At 43.3% G+C, this 20,863-nt stretch overlaps 1 protein-coding gene across 3 annotated transcripts; it reads left to right on the forward strand.

The window, feature by feature from the left end:
- The first annotated feature begins 754 nt into the window (after positions 1-754).
- On the forward strand, positions 755-20,453 carry HMGCS1 (3-hydroxy-3-methylglutaryl-CoA synthase 1). Of its 3 annotated transcripts, none has more exons than XM_046000084.1 (11): positions 755-888; positions 6,572-6,737; positions 11,386-11,843; positions 12,154-12,279; positions 12,776-12,940; positions 14,265-14,430; positions 15,232-15,402; positions 16,086-16,192; positions 17,609-17,734; positions 17,956-18,119; positions 18,694-20,453. In XM_046000084.1, the coding sequence occupies exons 3-11, from the start codon at positions 11,396-11,398 to the stop codon at positions 18,781-18,783; spliced, it is 1,563 nt and encodes a 520-aa protein (XP_045856040.1). In that variant the 5' UTR covers positions 755-888; positions 6,572-6,737; positions 11,386-11,395; the 3' UTR covers positions 18,784-20,453. The 3 variants fall into 3 exon arrangements, with proteins under 3 accessions (XP_045856040.1, XP_045856039.1, XP_045856041.1); XM_046000083.1 differs by having other exon boundaries at positions 6,677-6,737; XM_046000085.1 differs by lacking the exon at positions 6,572-6,737.
- The last annotated feature ends 410 nt before the right edge of the window (positions 20,454-20,863 follow it).

Genomic DNA, 20,863 nt, shown 5'->3' on the forward strand with positions numbered 1-20,863 from the left:
CCCTCCCCTCAGAGTGCATGAGCTAGTAAAACTCTTAGAACCAGGATCGATTTCCCCGCTCCGGCAAGGCTCCTTACTGTCCTCACTGGTGTCTCTAACCCCAAACTATCTTGTTTCCAGTTTACTTAGGAAGAATTGTCCCAATAGCAGCCTCTTTAAAAATCAAGATAGTTTTGAATGGAGGTATTAGGTATTTACAAATCAGGTGTTCAGAATATTTACACAATTTACAAACTGAGTGACATCCTGCTCTGTAATGCTGGCGCCTTTGGTCGCTCTGAAAAACAGAAACCATTGAGATTGAATTCAAATAAAGTAATGTAGAAAACGCACAGGTGAAGCCCAGCTCTGTTGCTAAGCAACCTGACAGACTCGCGAGTGGGGACCAACTTGCCTCCCACACTTGACCATCTCTCCCCAGTGGTGGGACGCGGAGACCTCATTGGCTCCCGTCTCCTCTCACTAAACTCCAATTGGTGGGAGAAGCTCTCACTCCGTTCCCGTTGGCTCTCGCCGTCTCTCGCCGCTCGGTTATTGGCAGGCCGGCTCTCGGGCCACCGCACGTCACTCTCTCACCCCACTTCCTCGGCCCTCCAACTTTGTCCCCGCCCCTTCCCCCGCCCTTCCAGCCACGAGGGTAAACCCTAGCAAGAGCCCGCCTCTAGTTTTCTTCGGATTGGTAGAAGCCGGACTAGGGGGCGGGCGCTGCCGGGTAACTCTCCCGGCCGCGATTGGCTGCTGGAACCACTGTCCAGCCTCCCACCGACTCCCGGCTGTGCCGGAGTCGGGTGGGTCAGCAGCTATAAAGCTGGTGACGGGGGGGAGGCACCGTGTATTGCCCCTCCGTGGCCCGGTCTCTTTCTACGGCCACCGCCCGGTCACATTTGGGTGAGTGCCCCGGCAGGGGGAGAGGTGGGCTGCTGCGGCACCGGGCGGGGTGAATACCAGGCGGAGGCGGTGTCCTTGACTAGGCCCAAAGGAGCTCCAACTCGGTCCGGGTAGGGCGGAGGCATGGACCCGGCCGGGGAGGATGGGGGCGCCGCGAGCAGGGCAGTGCCCGGCCTCCCCTGCCAGGGGGCCTGGGGCCGACTACGGCGGGTTTGACGAGGGGCTGGAGAGTCGCGGAGGGGAGAAGGCGAAAGGGCGTTGAGGGCCAGGGTTCTAAAGACACAGCCAGGAGCTGGAGGTGCCAGGGACGTGGCTGTGATCCCCCTGAGGCGACCGGAGCTGGGGAGGCGCATCAGGAGAGGACGAGGAAGGAGCTAGGCTGCCAAGGCATTCCCAGAGCTTTAGGTAAAGTGTGGGCGCCGAAGGATGGCGAAGATCACACCTAATTAGATGGAGGCTTGTAGGTTGGCAGGGGGTGTGTCCTCTTGCCGCCACATCAAGAGTAGAGAGTGGCCGGGGGAAAGGGAAGTAGGCGAGCATAACTTTCCTTCCCCAGCTCAGAAAGCATCAAAACCGTGATTTAAGCTGGCCGAATACTTGGGCTGTTGACTGCTTCAGTCTGCTTGCTTCGTATCTCACAGATTCCTGCCTCCCACTTTCCCGCCTCCATATTTTTTATGCCCATATTAAAGAAAAAATGGGTTTTCTTGGTGTTCTGAAGTCCCTTACCCGTCCTTCCTGCTAAGAGCTTCAGGGTCAGCCTGACCTGATATAATGTAGTGGACAGGCCCCCACAAGGCCTTCACACACAGTGGGTTTTGGGTTAAGCTAAGTGTAGGGTGTCTTGTGTTCTTCTTTGACCAGGGGTAGAGAAAACTACTCTGACCTACCCTGGAGGAGGGATTTGGAGAACCGGTTGTCTCTGTTGTTTGCCTGGTGGCCTTGGCCTTAGGCCATCACAGGCTTCTTTGACTGCCCACCTCTGCCACAGCTCCTTCGAGCTGCCGAGGTTCTTGTCAGCCTGCTGCAGTGGGATGATGTACTCTGGCTTCTGCTGAGTAACATTTGCTCTATCACACTGATGAATAGGAGCAACAATGGCAGGATAAATGACAAAAGTAAGACAAATGTTTGTATAGTTAACAGCTTTTTTCCTTTGGAGATGGAGTTTGGACGTCCATTGTGCAGATTTGTTAGAGGGCAGATTGAAAGTCCTGAACATGGATCTGTTCAAATAGTTCTTTGTATCTTGAGACCTCTAAGCAGTTTTTGTTCTTTCTTGGAGCAAAACTTTCTCTTTAAAATTTCAGTTATTTTTGTAAGGGTAAAGAGGCCAGGGATAGCGTATTTTATAGGAAAGAAGAAAGTCTTTTATTTTCTTGGTGTTTAACCTTTGTAGGTCTCTTTCTCCTAAATTTGTTGGTTTGCCCTTTATTCAGTTCTTGTTTAATCAGTAACCCCAGTTCTTAGGAAGGTGTTTACAATGGGGAGAAATTACGGGATATTTTGTTTGGGACCATAGAAGGCCATGTCATCTGTTGGCTATTTCGGAGCCTTGCGTTTGATTTTGTTTTCTTCTTACATATTCCTCCAGAGTGCTTTTACATCTTGTTTTTCTTAACTGTGAGATGGACCTTAAGATTTTTTTTTTTTAAGATTTTATTAATTTCAGAAAGAGGGAGAAAGTATGAGCAGGGGGAGGGGCAGAGGGAGAAGCAGGCTCTCTGCTGAGCAGGGAGCCCGATGTGGGGCTTGATCCAGGGACTGTGGGATCCTGACCCAAGCCAAAGGCAGAGGCACAACCTACTGAGCCACCCAGGCGTCTCAGACTTTAAGATTTTTTGATTGAGATTTTAGAAAGCTTTTCTGGAAGGAAGTGCAAAACCCTGATATTGATGTAGTGTGTATTTCCTCAGTGACCTAGAATTATTTAAAACTGTAAAGCAGTGGAACTGGGGGCACCTGGGTGGCTCAGTGGATTAAGCTGCTGCCTTCGGCTCAGGTCATGATCTCAGGGTCCTGGGATCGAGCCCCGCATCGGGATCTCTGCTCCGCAGGGAGCCTGCTTCCTCCTCTCTCTCTGCCTGCCTCTCTGTCTACTTGTGATCTTTCTCTCTGTCAAATAAATAAATAAAATCTTTAAAAAAAAAAAAAGCAGTGGAACTGAATGAGGGAAGATACAGTTGAGGCTCTAGTTGGAGGAATCTGATGGGCTATGCATCAGAATCTGTAGTTTCATGTGGAAAAGAACAGTCTTACAATTTTATATTGGGTTACTAACAAACCAAATACCATAAAAGAGTGTGATTTTTTTTTAAGATTTATTTTTTAAGATTTATTTCAGAGAGAGAGTGGGAGGAGGGGCAGAAGGAGAGGGAGAGAGAATCTCGAGTGGACCCCCGCCAAGCACTGAGCCCTCTGCAGGGCTTGATCTCACAACCCTGAGATCATGGCCTGAGCTGAAACCAAGAGTTGGACACTTAACCACCTGAGCCACCCAGGCGCCCTGTGTGATATTTTTATGTCTCTCAGGATGGTGGTACAGATTCAAAAGGTTGAAAACATGTTACCCAATCTAATGGGAGGATAGTAGGACTCAAGTCTTAATAATCTGTTCATTCTGAGGCTTTCGATATGTGGTGATGCTCACTTGCTATCAATTGAGTGTGTTAGAGCAGTAAAAGAGCTAATTTTTCAGTCTTCATCTTTGCCGGTTTTGTGATTAGGGATGTGTGCATATGGGAATGATAAGAACAACCAAATGTTGTCTTATTCCATTTGGATCCCTTACACTTTTCAGTAGAAAGCCAATTTTCTTAAACACTTTCTGGGCACTTTTTGGTGCAGCGCTCACTTAAAAAGTGATAGCAAGCGGCGCCTGGGTGGCTCAGTGGTTTAAGCCGCTGCCTTCGGCTCAGGTCATGATCTCAGGGTCCTGGGATCGAGTCCCACGTCGGGCTCTCTGCACTGAAGGGAGCCTGCTTCCCTCTCACTCTCTCTGCCTGCCTCTCTGCCTACTTGTGATCTCTCTCTGTCAAAATTAATAAATAAAATCTTTAAAAAAAAAGTGATAGCAAAAAGAACTTACTAATGAGGGCTGCTACAGGTACTCAAATCTAAAAGGTTTGTCTTCTGTGATAACTCCAAATTCGGCGCCTCAGAAAATGGCAGTTGAATGACCATTTCTTCAAGATCTCAAAGGGATTTCAAAAGAATCAAAATACAGCCCTTCTCCCAGCAGGAGTCTAGGAATCAAGTGTGGCTAGGAATACTGCCCCTAACTAGCTTTCCATTTTTCTAAATCACACTGTTTTTACTTATTTATTTATGTTAAGATTTTATTTATTCATTTATTTGTCAGAGTGAGAGAGAGAGAGAGAGGAAGAGAGCACACAAGTACGGGGAGTGGCAGGGAGAGGGAGAAGCAGGCTCCCTGTGGGACTCAGTCCCAGAACCCTGGGATCATGACCTGAGCCCAAGGCAGACGCCGAACCGATTGAGCCAGCCAGGCGTCCCGACTAGTTTCCCGTTGACAGCAGACTGTGAGGACTTTGTGTGAATGACATAGACCTGCTGTAGAAGTGCGGGGCCCTCATTAGAAAGGGAAACCTTGGAAGAGGTACCTTAGAACAGGGCCTTAAAATAGGAGTAGAATTTGCAAGCAGACCAGGAGCTCTGGGGAGAGGCAGGATTGTGTGTTTTTTCCAGAGAGAACTAGAGCCGAGGACGGTACGGGCATGCGCAAAGCCTCACCAGCAGTTTTGCTTGCTTGTTCCTAGGGAGGAAAGGTTGCCAGCCCTTTCTCATGAAAAAGGATGTCCTGATTTCTCTCCTGGTGTAGTGAGAAAGATGAGCAGGCAGCTGCTTCTGGTGGTCCATGTACCTACATGGCTGCTGGACGCATTTCTCTGACCACTTGTTTGAATCAAGGCTGAGGAAGGATCCAGAAGAAGGAATTCAGAACTCTGAGTAAGCCCGCAGGAGGAAGCATCATTGTATGAACCTGGCAGCCCTAGCAGACTCCGCAGTCTTCAGTTTTTATCTTTGCCAAGCTCAGGGCCCCTGTGCTGTGGCTCCCAGTGCTCGGGCATGCCTTGTGCTAACCTGCCCAGCCGCTTGCGGTTCCCTAACTGCTTCCTGACCTGGGTGGCCGGCCTCCATCCGACGCTCTGAAAAGACCTTCTGTTAGAAATAAGCTAGCTGATGGCCAGCCGGGGCTTTGGCAGAGCAGTTGCAGTCAGGATAGAGAACCCTCCTAGCAGCTGCAGAACTGGAGGGAAAGCCTGATCCCTTTCTAATGGACTGTTCCCGAGAGTGGCGCTTACCGCCTTCGTTTCCATTCCTGGTCTCCAGGCCTGTCTTTCTCCTGAGAGCTTCGGTAACACAGCAGTCCTCTGTGAACTTTGGTTTTTCTTCTGTTTATTTCTTCTTTGCTCTAATGCCCTCCTCTCTCTCTCCTCCTCCTCTTGCCTCTCCTCTCTTCCCCATCCTGTCTTTACCCTCCTCTTCTCTCTGCCCCACTCTCCCCACCTAAAGCTCTCCCCAGTTGAAATAATCAAAACCGAAAGGGAATATTGACAGTTCAGGAGAAATTTTATTGATGAAAGTAGTGTCAAATGCATATACGTACATGGTTTCAAGAAGAGATATTACTAAGTTATTTAAGTTATTTAGTCTCAACGTGGAGGGGGAATCATGTAGTCTCCGGTTAATCAGGCAAAGGCAGATGCTAAATTTGCCAATAATTAAGTAGAGAGCAAAGGTAATTATGTTTTCATTAAACATAGAAACGGCTGTCTCAAGGAACAATCCTGCAGAACAGATGGACACAAAAAACTGTTCCAGGGTCCCCTTCCCTTTTTATTTCCACATAATTTAAGTGATGCAAAAGCTTAATGCTCTTTTATCTTGATATCACATGCTCATCTTTTTAATACAATCACTGTAGGGAAAAATCACTTGGAAAACGTTGGGGAGGGTGGAGGTGGACACGTTGGAAAGTAGGAGCAAAAGATGAAGTAAATGAAGGTAATTAGATCTTGTTACAGAGATGAATATTTTGTTAAAAAAATACTAAGAACCAGGATAATGATGTATTAGTGCTTTATATTACCAAGTGTTATTCACATATTTTATCTTCTCAACCATCTGGGAGGGCAGGTGTTAACTGCGTTTGATAGGTGAGAAAACTGAAGCTCAGAGAGGCACACATTGCTAAAGCCACAAACTCCTAAGGATAGAGCAAGCTCTTTTTGTTTTGTTTTGTGATTTTTATTTATTTGAGCGAACACGACTAGGGGGGAGGGAGCAGAGGGAGAAGCAGCGGGGGCTGAGGACCGCAGGATCAATGCCCGAGCCAAAGGCAGGTGCTTCACCCACTGAGCCCCTCAGACGCCCCCAGAGCAAACTCTGGAATGTGGGAGTCTCATTACTCTGGAGCTTGCTCGTCCAGTCCAACTTACTTATATTCCTTCCCTTCAATTCTCAACAATTCAAATTTAGAAAAGACAACTAACAGCTCTCCTGGCGTCGCATTTGGTTTCAAGGTGACAGGAGCTTCGTCTGGCAGTTGGTTACCAGGACTGAACCTACCACTCTAACTCATGAAATAAGGGGGCGGGGGGGAGTTGTATAAGCTTTAACTATCATTTTTCTAAGCAGAGTCAAATTCTGTTCTATGCAGTGTAATTGGACAAGGAATTGTTTAACTTACTTTGAATTGGAGTCATTATTTGAATTTGTGTGGTGATTGATGACTTTAAAAGAAGTTCTTATTTGAAATTCCTAGTGCCTGAAGGAGGAAACACAGTGACAGACCTGGAGACTGCAGTTCTTTATTCCTCACACAGGTACGGCATCCTGTCATGCTGCTAAGGAACGCCTTCCTCTCTCATGGAAGGGGGAAATTTAATTTTTATCCCGGGCAAATGGCCACTTGTGTGCCTTGCACATTCTTAAAACCTATTAACAGAGTTTTATATCTTAAAATATTAGTTAATGCAATAGTGCTTTGGGAGACTGGCCAGTTTTATGATTATTAGACTAATATTTGAAATCTAGAAACTAATTTTTTGACTTTTTAAAGATGAAAATTTACACATTTTATTACAAATACAGAGTCCCCATTATCCTGCCTACTTGGTTTTTTTTTTTTTTTTAATTGTGGATACAATCCTCTTAAAAATAGTGAAGTACCTTCTTATCAGCAAAAAGTTGAAAATATATGCAGGTAATTTTTTAAACTGTCAGATTTTTGAACTATATTTGATTTAGAATTTTTTTTTTTGCTATTTAGTGAATGACTAGAATGCCCCATTGTGTATGGCATTCACACTGTAGTGTGAACATCTCAGATCTTCAGCTGGCCTTTTTCTTTTTCTAAGTGTATCTGGCCTACTTCAGAGAGCATTTGAGAGGACAGGGTAAGAGCATACGCTTAATAGGATAGTTAAAAGTAAACATAACAGATCAGAAACTATATCAAACTTTTTGTTGTTTGAAATGCCATGGAAACCATTACTTCCCTGTATTAATTTTCCATTCCTTTCCAACTTAATCTTACCCCACCTTAATTTCAACCAAAAGCCAGCTATTTCAAATTGCACAGCTTTTTATCAGGAATATAATGAGGAAATCTTGGCTGTCAAAACCCTCAGAGAATGAGCAATATTGACTGAATTGGAAAATGTAAAAATTTTTTCCACACCAAGCTCAGAGTCATGATTCACTTTCAACCTGTTGAGTGTGGGTTAAACTAAGTTTTCTTCCCCCAAATGAAATAAGGCACTTATTTAACCTCTCAGAAGTTTAAGCATAAAAGTTATGCCTTGTTTCTTAGGTACAATAATATAAGAACTGATCAGAGCTAGTCAGATTATGGTAAATATGGATTAATTCTGGAATCAAAGCCTTGCATTGTGGCCTTTAATAAACTGTTTAGAAGATTGTATGTACATTTTATTTCCAGAAGTATTTCAGGCTGCTGGGTGAGGGAGGGAAGACCACACTGTCCTCAGTGTATTTAGAGCAGTTTGAAGAGTGGAAAGAATCCCAAGTGGTAATCTTGTGGGAAAGGCTGGGAAAGTGGGTAATACTACTGCCTCTGGTTTGGTGACTTAGAGGGTAGCATATGGGTGGGGTTCCTCTTATAAGGATATAGACTGGTCTTTGGTTTTTAACACCAGTTGTAGAGCTCTTTCCTTTTTTTTCTTTTTCTTTCTTTTTTTTAAAAATTTATTTACTTATTTGACAGAGAGACAGAGATCACAAGTAGGCAGAAAGGAAGGCAGAGAGAGAGGGGAAAGCAGGCTCCCTGCTTTTTCCCATCCCAGAGCTCCCTGTAGAGCTCTTTTTTGTGGATTGTGCAGAGGACTTAATCTTGTTTTACTGTAAACTTAGAATCTGCCTAGTAACATTTAGGAGCATACCAGAGCCATGATGACCGGTCTCTGGTCTAGTTCTCCTGACCTACTGCTTGCCTGCTCAACTCACTGGGCCTCACGTTTGACTTCAGGAAATTAGCCCAGCTTTTCCTACATCTTTGTACCCTGCCTTTTTTGATGTTGTCCACCCTGTTGAAAATCTCCTACCACTGTTTGTTTCTGCAGAGCTTTACTGACTACTCCTTACTCATTCTGAAGATTCAGGGCAGCTCCAGTAACCGAGAAGCCTCTCTTCCCACTCCTTCCCTTGCCTCCAGGCTGGGTTAGGTAGTTCTCATAGCATAATGTGATGTCTCTGTTGTTTTCCTTGGTTATTATTAGGTGTTTGTATCCTATACATAGAGATGGTGAATATTTGAAAGGGGAAAGCTTATCTTCTATGAAATTTATCCCACAATGAATCTTAGAACACTGAAAAAATTGAAAGAAAAATAATAAATAAAGAGGAAAAAAAAACTTATCCCAAATGTTTGGCATGTAACATGTTGTCATTGTTTGCATAAATGAAAAAACTTATAAATAAGATTCTTATATTTCGAAGGAAGATTCAGTGGTATCCCTTGGGACCTTTAACTTAGATTTTGTGATTATATTTCTAGGTGCTTATTTTTTAGGTTTTAATATACTTACAACTTTTTTTTTAAGATTTTATTTATTTATTTGACAGACAGAGATCACAAGTAGACAGAGAGGCAGGCAGAGAGAGAAGGGAAGCAGGCTCCCCGCCGAGCAGAGAGCCCGATGCGGGGCTCGATCCCGGGACCCTGGGATCATGACCTGAGCTGAAGGCAGAGGCTTTAACCCACTGAGCCACCCAGGCGCCCCAATATACTTACAACTTAAAAAAAAATACTTATTTATTTGTCAGAGAGAGGGAGAGAGCACAAGCAAACGGAGGCAGGGGGAGAACCAGGCTCCCTGCTGAGCAAGGAGCATGATGTAGTACTCCATCCCAGGACCCTGGGCTCTTGACCTGAGCTGGAAGGCAGACTTCTAACTGAGCCATTCAGGCTTCCCAGTACACTTACACCTGATGACCTGTGGGCTAAGCGTAAATGACATGATTTAAGGATACCTCTCTGCTTTAGATATTCTCTCAAGATTTCAGTAATTAACTCACCAAGGCAGTAGTCTGTAATTTCATTATACTTAATACTATACCAGAGTTTGCAGAGTGGCAGAGGACAAATGACATAAATATAGGATTGGACTTTTCATTTTTAGGAGTCAAAGTGGTAGTTGGTAAATGCTAAAGAATGTTGGTGAACCAGTAGGACACAGGTAACTCTCATGAGCCAAGGCCTTTAGGTGAACGAAGACCTGAAATTCTGCCACGTAAGGAGCCCCTTCCAATTAATGTGATGCCTAAAAAGAAAACTAAGTTGTTGAAGTTTAAATGGGGAAATATTCTTTCTCTAAAATGAATAGGCTGTGTCATTCTTCACACCTGACAACTGTATATTTCAGCTGGGTTCTGAGTAGACTGCCCACGGAAGTACTCAAGGGAGAAAGAAGATGGGAAGACGAGGCTGGCTTGTTTTCGTCAGTGGAGGCAGCAGGAAGGACCTGGGGCGGGGTTGGGGGGCGGCGTCGGAGCTCGAGCTCAGCAGCAGAGATGCTGGTACTGGTAGCTCCCGCAGCTTCAGTAGGAGTGTGAGCTCGTGGGATCTAATAACCTCATTCCCCCTTGACTCCTCTAGTCCCACCACCAAGTTTGTAACCATTTCCCTGTATTAAATTCTCCACTGCTGGAAGTATCCAGAATGACTTCTCTTTTTCTGATGAATACAGTCTCTAAAGAAATTGAGAAGGCTCTGATAGGTTATGTGACTTGTCCATATGCACATAGCAATGTTCTTGAGTGGGTAGCACATTTATTTTACTGTTAGTGAATAAATCTCGACACTCCTGAAAGTATTGACAGTGTGGCAGCAGTCCTTTTTTCAGTTCCCTTTTAAAAAAAGAAACAGGTGGTTTTAAGAGGTGTTTTTTAGATGCTACACAAATAATATGTGAATTACCAGTTTTCAAATTTGAATCAGAGTTTGTTTTTTTCCCCTGATTAGAAGCTAAGTGGTACCTTGTGGTTCTATGGTCATTTATTGTCTCTAGACTAGCTGTAGAAAGCATAGGATATTGGCATATGACCCTGTGATGAGGGTCCTGGAACTTATTTTTTCTTAAAATTTCCATCATTTGGGTTGTGGGTGGGGGGTGGGGGCTTCTTTATAATAACAGGGGACTTGTAGAGATTTACTTGGTAGACTTCAATAGTGTGGCTTTTCTACTTGCTGAGATTGTGTAGATCATTAAAGAGTGACATATATTTATGATGACTGACTGACTGACTGACTGATTTTAAACTTTCTCAGATGGCCAGGAATAGATCAGGTACCTCAGTCTGGTTTGTGGACCATATTACTAAATTGTCATTGTATTTTATCTTACAGTTTTTTACAATAGAAGAATCTTATTTGAGTTTTCTTTACCTTTAATAATCCTGTCTTAAATCTAAAGAGACCTAGGTGGGTTTTTTGTTTGTTTGTTTGTTTGTTTGAAAGATTCTAAAGTGCTCTCTCCCCCGAGTGTGGGACTTGAACTCAAAACCCTGAGGTCAAGGGTTCCACCGGCTGAGCCAGCCAGGCACCCCTGAAGAGGTCTAGTTTTAAGTAAAGTGCAAATCTTTTTAAAAGACAATAATTTTAAGTGGTAGTACTCCATTCATACTGTAATTGCTATTTTCACATATTAAAATTGCCCCTAATACAGTCAGTAGTATTGCAATAGCATGTGATGACAGATGGTAGCTACCATGAGCATAGCATAATGCAAATAAAATATGCCGTATCCCTGAGACTAATAGAATATTGTGTGTCAACTACACTTCGATAAAGAAAAATGATAAAATAAAATTGCCCTAAATAAAATATGCTAAACTTTAGAAACTAAATTAACATTTCAGGTGGTAGTTGAACTTCTAGTGTTGATTTCTGGAGTTTGACAATCTGGAATTGATAACCTGAAACAGTGTTTTCTTCTGTATTTCTTTCTAAAGCTCTTTCACCATGCCTGGGTCACTTCCTTTGAATGCAGAAGCCTGCTGGCCAAAAGATGTGGGAATTGTTGCCCTTGAGATCTATTTTCCTTCTCAATATGTCGATCAAGCAGAGTTGGAAAAATACGATGGTGTAGATGCTGGAAAGTATACTGTTGGCTTGGGCCAGGCCAAGATGGGCTTCTGCACAGACAGAGAAGATATCAACTCTCTTTGCCTGACTGTGGTTCAGAATCTTATGGAGAGACATAGCCTTTCGTACGATTGCATTGGGCGTTTAGAAGTTGGAACAGAGACAATCATCGACAAATCAAAGTCCGTGAAGACTAATTTGATGCAGCTCTTTGAGGAGTCTGGGAACACAGATATTGAAGGAATAGATACAATGAATGCATGCTATGGAGGCACAGCTGCTGTCTTCAATGCTGTTAATTGGATTGAGTCCAGCTCTTGGGATGGTATGTCACATGTTACTCCGAAGAAACGCTCCTTGAGGATACATAGGCCCAAATGACCTTTTGGTGAATGCCTCATGCAGACCTACCAGTTATGCTTGTTTGAATATGGTCAGAAATATAGCTCTTTCAACTTACTGATTTATAAACTGCTTATCTTTGTCACATAGGACAAAATTATAAAAATTTAGAATTTTTTTTGCTTTGCCAAAGATGGGAAAGCATATTCTAGGAAAATAGAAGACTTCAGTGCATACATATGATACTTACAGTGGTGATCACCTTCTTGTATATTAACAAAAATCTTTTTCAGGACGGTATGCCCTGGTAGTTGCAGGAGATATTGCTGTGTATGCCACAGGAAATGCTAGGCCTACAGGTGGAGTGGGAGCTGTTGCTCTGCTAATTGGGCCAAATGCTCCTTTAATTTTTGACCGAGGTGAGTGAATGGGAGGGCATTTCTTTTTTTATTAGCAATGTATGCTGAGGAGGTTGAAAATATAAATAGAAGCTAGTACTTACTGAGTGTTCATTAAATGCAGGTACTGCCTGCTCAGTGCTTTATATGTGTTAGCATAGTTGGTCTTTATAGCAATTTTATGAGTTACGTAATGTCATTCTCATGTCACAGAGCAGTAAAATGGGTTTGAGTAATAAAGAGTAACTTGCCCAGTCGCTCATTAGTGACAAGTTTACTTTGTTTTCAGTTCAGTAGAGCCCTTGTTGTATTATCAAAGGAATCTTAGGCCTGTCTGTGGACACTGTTATGTTTCATTTCAATTACATGTCAGTTTCACCTTGTGATTTCCTGCTGCAAGTGGCAAGAGTTGACTAGATAGTTTAGGAAGGTCCCCAGATAATGCATTCTGCTGACTACCATACAGTCATCGAGGAGCAGAAGAAATACATGTCATCTTCCTTTTTTGTTCTAATAGGACTTCGTGGGACACATATGCAACACGCCTATGATTTTTACAAACCTGATATGCTTTCGGAATATCCTGTAGTGGATGGGAAATTTTCTATACAGTGCTACCTCAGTGCACTAGACCGCTGCTATTCCGTCTACCGCAAAAAGATCCGTGCCCAGTGGCAGAAGGGTGGGTTTCATCCATGTGCCTTGGTTTGGGTATCTGTTGAGGGCAGTGTGGTGGGCTCTCTTCAGTGAGATGCTGCTTTGTGGGCATCCTTCATTAGTGTCCTCGAACTATTTCTTCCTCACCCACCAGATTGCGATTCCCCACAGATTCAGGGCATGTATAATTTAGGGATACAGGGAAGCTTTGGAAATGAGGTCTATCTATGTAAAAACACTTATTTAAACCTACCCTGGTTAAAAAAAAAAAAAATCAAAACTAGGGTAAAAGTAAGAAACTTGAATTTTTTTCATCTTTTGAGAGAGGAACTTTTACAAGGCTTTAGTTTGCAGTTGTGATCCAGAGCTGACCCTAGTGAAAATAAATTACTGAAGTGACCCCCCTTCTCCCACAGGCTGTTCGCAATTGACCTGTGAATTCATACTTCCTTTTCCAGTGTGCCCATTAATCTCTGTGTTTAATCCTGGAAAATTTCTTGAGATACTCAAAAGGACAGCATTTGAATTAGTGCCGTTAAAACACACAGTATCATATAAATTAGGCTTTTTTTGTTGTTGTTAAAGATTTTATTTATTTATTTGACAGAGAGATCGCAAGTAAGCAGAGAGGCAGGCAAAGGGTTGGCAGTGGGTAGCAGGCTCCCTGCTGAGCAGAGATCCTGATGCAGGGCTCGATCCCAGGTCCCTGAGTCCATCACCTGAACTGAAGGCAGAGGCTTAACCCACTGAGCCACCCAGGTGCCCCAGTTAGGTTTTTCCCATAGACCAACATTACTTTATAGAGGTTGTAGGAGAGGGTTAAAGTATTGAATAATGTAATAAGATTCATAGTGGCCCTGGAGAAGCATTGTAGCCGTGTGTAAAGTGTCATACTGTTGGTCAGTATTGAACAGGACAGTGATTTTTCTAACGTTAGGCCCCACAGTGAGAAGTACACTCTACCTAGTCTGTGAGTGCTAAACTCACCCCCCAAAAATCATGAAATTATTTATAATGCCACAAGTTACGCAGTTCGCTATTTTCTATCCTATTCTATTTCATTTAAAAAAAAATACCCTAAAGTTAAAAAAAAACCATATCTGGCCCCAGCCCACTAAATCAATTATAGACTATTAAGACTGAAGTTTGAAAACAGTGATTGGGAGGGAATGTTGTTCTATCCCTGGATGTCTTTTTGATACGCATTTTAAGTCCTAGAGATATTTCATGATACAGTATATTTTTGGTTGCTATTTAAAGCTAGAAGAACATTAGCCTCGTTCTAAAATCAGACTTCTAAAGTTAGTGTTTTAAATGAATTTCATAATTTCTTTGGGTTTCTTTTTCAGAGGGAAATGATAAAGATTTTACCTTGAATGATTTTGGTTTCATGATCTTCCACTCGCCCTACTGTAAGCTGGTTCAGAAATCTCTAGCTCGGATGTTGCTGAATGATTTCCTTAATGACCAGAACAGAGATAAAAATAGTATCTATAGTGGCCTGGAAGCCTTTGGGTAAGAGAAGTTTATTGGGATTTTTTTTTCTTCTGTGTGTGAGTATTTTATCGGTCTGTTAAACCATTCTTTTTATAGATGTGAACATTTTAAAGTTAAAAGGATCTTAAAAGCCATCTAGTCTAAGCCCTTTATGTCATCAGTGAAGAAACTGAGTCCCAGAGAGGATCCCCATGAATTCTTTAGTCATCTCTACTCATATTTTCTGATTTCCTCCTGTTAGATCTATTCCTCTTGTCACATGATAGCAGAGCCTCATGAGTTCCTGTGTTTACTATGACAGCCTCTGAAATCTCTCCCTGCCTCTCTAGCCCCTGTGCCCCATCCTGTCCTGTAGCCACCAAGCTCAAGTCCTCTTTCCTGCGCCTTCCACATTTCCCCGCTTGTAAGGCTCCCTAATGCACCAGGCCTATTAAACTCATTCTGTCCCTTCTACATCTAGTAAAATTCTTCTCAACTTTTTAAGACTCGGCTCCTGCAACATCCTGACTTTTGTAACTAAGCAGACAAGATGATGAACTTGAAGTAGTGTGTGTTCTGTTTGACGATGACAGAGCTTTCGTGAGTTTATTGAGCCATGAGAATTAAATTGTCCTAACCTGATGATAAAAAAGCTTCGACAAAAAGGACCATATGTGTACAACTGTTACATCTTCCATGGCAATTAGCATGTTGCTGCTTGGCTTTTAATAAATAGGGAAACCAGATTGTACGCACAGATTAGAATATTAGTGACTTTGAGTAATATAATAAAAACGGTCTTTGAACATCGTAAGATGGTCTTTTTTCTAAATCTTTCAGGGATGTTAAATTAGAAGATACCTACTTTGATAGAGATGTGGAAAAAGCATTTATGAAAGCTAGTTCTGAACTCTTTAATCAGAAAACAAGGGCATCTTTGCTCGTGTCAAATCAGAATGGAAATATGTACACCTCGTCCGTGTATGGCTCCCTTGCTTCTGTTCTGGCGCAGTAAGTACCTAGTTCCGCTGCCTAACTCCTCTCATTTGGGGCTGCTAGATTTTGAACTCCAAGGCTGGTGGCCCGCATGTTGGTGGCAGGTCACAGGGTGCATTTTCTTTCCAGGTTCTCTAGCCTACCGTCCGTTGGCTTAAAGGATGAGTGGGACGAGGCTACAGTTACTCCTGAGCTCTTCTGTTCATACCCGCCCTCCTGGCTGCTTTCTGTGGTCGTCTCATTCTTGACCTGCAGTTGAGCTTCAGTCCCTAGTTGACAAAGTAACTTATTCTGTGGCGTAATAACTCTCATAAGCCCCATCATGCCCAAAGAGACAGAAGCTCTTGTTTTCAGTCTGCATATTGTAAAGCTTTAGGTCAGCTTCCTCAGGCTAGGGGATGAATTTCTACTCCCAGCTTCTGTCTTCCCACACTTGATAGTTTTGGATCAGTGAGACTTTTTATTGTTTTTTACTTTTATTTATGTATCTATAAAATTTAATTATTTATCTGAGAGAGAGAGAGAGTGGGCACCAGCTGGGGGAGGGGCAGGCTCCCCACTGAACAGGGAGCCCCACACGGGACTCGATCCCAGGACCCTGAGATCATGACCTGAGCTGAAGGCAGCCACTTTACTGACTGAGCCACCCAGGTGCCCCTCGGTGAGACTTTTCAATAGCTTTTCTTCCCTCTACACAGGTACTCGCCTCAGCAGCTGGCGGGAAAGAGAATTGGCGTGTTCTCTTACGGTTCTGGTTTGGCCGCCACCCTGTACTCCCTTAAAGTAACACAAGATGCCACACCAGGTAAACGGGGCCGACGCTGCCCGTGCGGGGTGTCAGGAGCCTGCTGTGCTAGGTGCTGAGGCTGATTCAGCGGGCTTCTCAAGGGGGCGCTGGAATCTGTCCCGCAGAGTGTTCCTTCTGTGTCTTCACTTTCACCCCAGCCAGATTTTTACTCTCTGAGAATCTGCCATGACTGAGTAAATGGCAGGGTTATGTCTGCGTCAGGATCTCTTCTTTCCTTTTTTCCAAGTCAGAAAAAAAATGTATAGTGAGCTTAAAAAATCTTTGTATGGCATTGTGTTTGACTTCTTCATCAAGTTACTTCAATTTTTATCTTTTCTCTCATTCGTAAAGCATTTATAACCACGGAGGTGATGCAGGCAGGGAAAGGGACCGTGTCCGTCTAATGCAGGCAGCTGCTGAGTCTCGTCACATGACTGTGTAACACCAAAGCTTTCCTTGTTGGTTTGGTTTTATACCAGATACCTTGTTTTTATAAATTTATGGTCCTGGCTTATATTCCTGAGCAGGAAGGAGCAAAAACATGGAGAAAAACTGATGGAAGACTTGGGCATTACTCAAATACTATGTCATGGATTGACCATGGACAAATTATTTATAGTTTCAAATCCCATGTTTCCTCATTTGTTACTGGCTGGTACTGAACAAATGTCTAGTCAGAGATCATAGGAAGCTGCTCCAAACAGATACCATTTTTTTTCTCTTAACTAAGCAGTATCCAATAGTTCTATAAGAAATGAAAAGTTGTTTTTCCTTTTGGCGGCATCTTGTTCATGTTTCAGGGCATGCTACTTTTGTCTTTTTTTTTTTTTTCCCCAAGATTTTATTTATCGGGGGCACCTGGGTGCCTCAGTTGTTAAGCGTCTGCCTTCAGCTCAGGTCATGATCCTAGAGTCCTGGGATCAAGCCCTGCATTGGGCTCCCTGCTCAGTGGGAAGCCTGCTTCTCCTACTCCCCCTGCCTTGTGTTCTCTGTGTCAAATAAATAAGTAAAATATTTTTTAAAAAATAAGATTTTATTTATCCATTTGACAGAGAGACAGACACAGTGAGAGAGGGAACACAGGCAGCGCAGCAGGATTCCTGCCGAACAGGGAGCCTGATGCAGGGCTCAATCCCAGGACCCTGGGATCTTGACCTGAACTGAAGGCAGATGCTTACTGACTGAGCCACCCAGGCGTCCCTGTCTTTTTTTCTTTTAGAGAGAGCCTGAGAGGGTGTGGGAAGAGACAGAGAAGGAGGAAGAATCTGAAACAGGACCCACACCCAGTGCAGAGCCTGATGCGGGACTCAATCTCACAACCCTGAGATCATGATCTGAACCTAAGTTAGGGTCAGGTCATGATCTCTTGACACTTAACTGGACCACCCAGGTGCCCCTACTGTTGTCTTTTAATATTGGGATTTACTGTTTTAGGGTCTGCTCTTGATAAAATAACAGCAAGTTTGTGTGATCTTAAATCAAGACTTGACTCAAGAACTTGCGTGGCACCAGATGTCTTTGCTGAAAAGATGAAGCTCAGAGAGGACACTCATCACTTGGGTAAAAATATTAAATTGTGTTTGAACATCTAGGTACACACCTGGAAGCCTACCGGGGGGCGCTAATAACCTGAAACATGTTTCGTAAAGATAAGGGTGTCCAGGCTTTATTCAGTACTAATCCGATGTCAGTGAGAATTGTGGGGCAACTTACTATCTCGGGTTTTACTGGCGAACTTGTAAATCATAACTAATGTTTCATGTTCTTTGCCTTTCCTTTAGTGAACTATATTCCCCAGAGTTCCGTAGATTCCCTCTTCGAAGGAACATGGTACCTCGTCAGAGTGGACGAGAAGTACAGGAGGACCTACGCCCGGCGCCCGGCCCCCAGTGATGACACCCTGGGCGAGGGAGTTGGACTTGTACACTCGAGCACAGCCACGGAGGTGGGTAAAGCTTGTAGTGTTTGCTCTCGGCCTCTGACAGGGTGAGAAGTTTCCATCCCCAGGTTTCAGGGCTCAGGAGACCTGTGACTGAGCCACATAAAACAATGTGGATAAAGCAGAGTCCCCCAGAGCAAGGGCTCTGGCACTGGGTTCCCGCTGTGCCATTTGCTAATTGTATACAGTGCTTTGTGCTTAAATTACTAGCATTTTTAAAATACGGGGTTTATCTGCTCAGCACAGAGTGGATCAATGCATCGCCTTGCTTCTCGCTCTTACACCAATTAGGTGGCTAGTCAGCCACCAGAGTCAGAGTGGGGAAAGCCAGAGTGACAGTTGGAATGCCGTCTGTACTGTGTACGGTGGCTCGTGGTGGCCGCCTTCTCTCCCGTGTTGTCTGTTTGTGTAACTTCACTAAAAGAATAGCTAGTTGGTTCATTCCATGGAAAGCTCTAGAGAATTTACATTTAACATAAACCTCTCCACAATTGTCCTCAGTTTTTTTTACTAGAACTCAGCACCATGACTCTTTAAAACAAAAAAAAAAGAAAAATGCCTTTTTTCCCTTTGATTTTAGCATATTCCAAGTCCTGCCAAGAAAGTGCCGAGACTCCCTACAGCAGCAGCAGAGGCCGAAGCAGCTGTCATTAGTAACGGGGAGCAGTGAGAGGGTGCTCTGAGCTCGAAGACTGTGGGGCGGGGTGGGGGGTGTGGATGGGAACAGTTCTGGGAACGTGGGATGTCTGGGGACAATTTTAAAGGATTACATATTGTGTAACTTTTTATGTGACTGACATGGAGCCTGGAGAACTGTCGTGTTCTTGGGAGAGTCTCTTTGCTCAATCCGCTGCCATGCTTCCGCTTGTGGTCTAGCCAGTGCTCGGTGTCCGGGAACAGTTAAGGGCTCTGGAAACATACCTCTCTGGCCATTTGTGTGCATGAAGCTTAGTTTTTTAGTGTGGTATGGTGAATCGTGTGCTTCAGGCAGGGAAAGCAGAGGTACTGGTCTCCAATTTTAATTTTTTTAAACATAAGAATTTTGTACTTTGAACAAACAAGCTTACTGAAAGTACCTGCGGTTTTTGAAAAGAACTTTCTAGTTTTGGGAATGTAGTCTTCAAATGTGTTATGCACAAACCCTGCTTAAAAATGGCAAGACGCACATGCTCTTTTTCTGTAACTTAGAAGCCCTGAAGAGGGAGAAGGGGTAGGATGGTAACACTGGGTCTGGAAACAGAAATGCCGCTACAAATTCAGGCAGCGGTGACTAGTTCTTGCAATGACCTCTGTGAACAGAGAGACGCTGGCAGCGAGCAGATGTCTGCTCAGACCACGGGGCACGTTGGGAAGCTCTGGACGTCGCTCTGGTCTGCTTCGGAATCCCTGGTCCAAGGTGGAGATGTCAGTGGAGCCGTGTATGAGGAAGTTGTTGCAATCCTTCTTTGTACCTTATTTTGAAGAATAAATAAGGCATTTTTCTGGCTGCCTTTTGAAAATTTTAAAACAAAATGGAAGGATGGGGCGCAGGGCATCGTTAGGTTACCTCTGATGCTTCAGTGTTACTCATTCGACTTACAGACTGACAGCCGAAATTCATGGTGTAAGTATTCTCTTTCCTTGAGTATCTTTTCAGTGAACATTAAAAAGTACAACCCAAGTTTTGTATGACCAGCCAAAAAAAGTATTCCATTTCAAGGTCCGGAAGTAGGATTTATAAAGCATTTTTTCAGACTTTCACCTTAAAAAAAAACAAAAAACAAAAAACTATCACATGGGATGAATAAGCAGACTGGTTAGACAGTTTTGTAGATCTTCTTGGTGCTGAACTATGACATGAGCCTTATAGATTGTAAAATAGAGATAGTTGGAACTAATGTACAGAACTAAATTTTTTAAACTTTATTTGCTGTTAAATTCTGTGAAGTTTCAGTTATCTAAAATAAACTTACATGAATACAAACTGTAATGTTTCAGATTGCAAGTAATACGTAATGTAGTGTTTGTAAAATACTCTTGTCTAATATTAACTAGTGGTATTTTGATTTGTACAGTCATGATTTGTTAAAATGACTTCATTTTAACATCGACTGATGTAGATTAATAATGTAAGTTCACATTTAAAGATTAATGGGGAAATGGTGCATGTAATACTTTCACAAGTATTGGGAGTTTGGTATGTTTTGAAAAGAGTAATTTAACTTTTGGGTGTCAGGAAATGGGTTTTTCTCAAAGTCCATTGCCGGCAATGGGCAAGCCTAGTAATATTGGCACAGAGCGTTAACTGTACACCTTATTAACAGTGAGGTGAATAACTTGGAATAAAGTTTTAGAGAAATATTTCAGATATTTGCGTATTCTTTTTCCCTCCTGAACTAACAGTTTAGGCAAGAAATCAGCTAATAGGCTATTTTGTAAATATGAGTGTTTGTTTCATTTCTATTCATTCATTCACGCATTTATTCATTTATCGTTTTTTTGTGTAAGATTTTATTTCTTTGACAGAGAGAGCACAAGCAGGGCGAGTGGGAGAGGGAGGAGCATGCTCTACGCTGAGCAGGTGGGCTCTGTCCCAGGACCCTGGGATCAGGACCTGAGCTGAAGGCAGCCGCTTAACTGACTGAGCCACCCAGGCGCCCATATTCACTCATCATTCAGCAAACATTTGAAAACCTGATATAAGCAAGGCACTCTGGATTAAAAGAGTTATAAGACATATGGTTTTGTCTTCAAGGAGCTATTCATTTAGT

This window comes from Meles meles, chromosome 3 (genome assembly GCF_922984935.1).
Source record: "Meles meles chromosome 3, mMelMel3.1 paternal haplotype, whole genome shotgun sequence".
NCBI lineage: Eukaryota > Metazoa > Chordata > Mammalia > Carnivora > Mustelidae > Meles > Meles meles.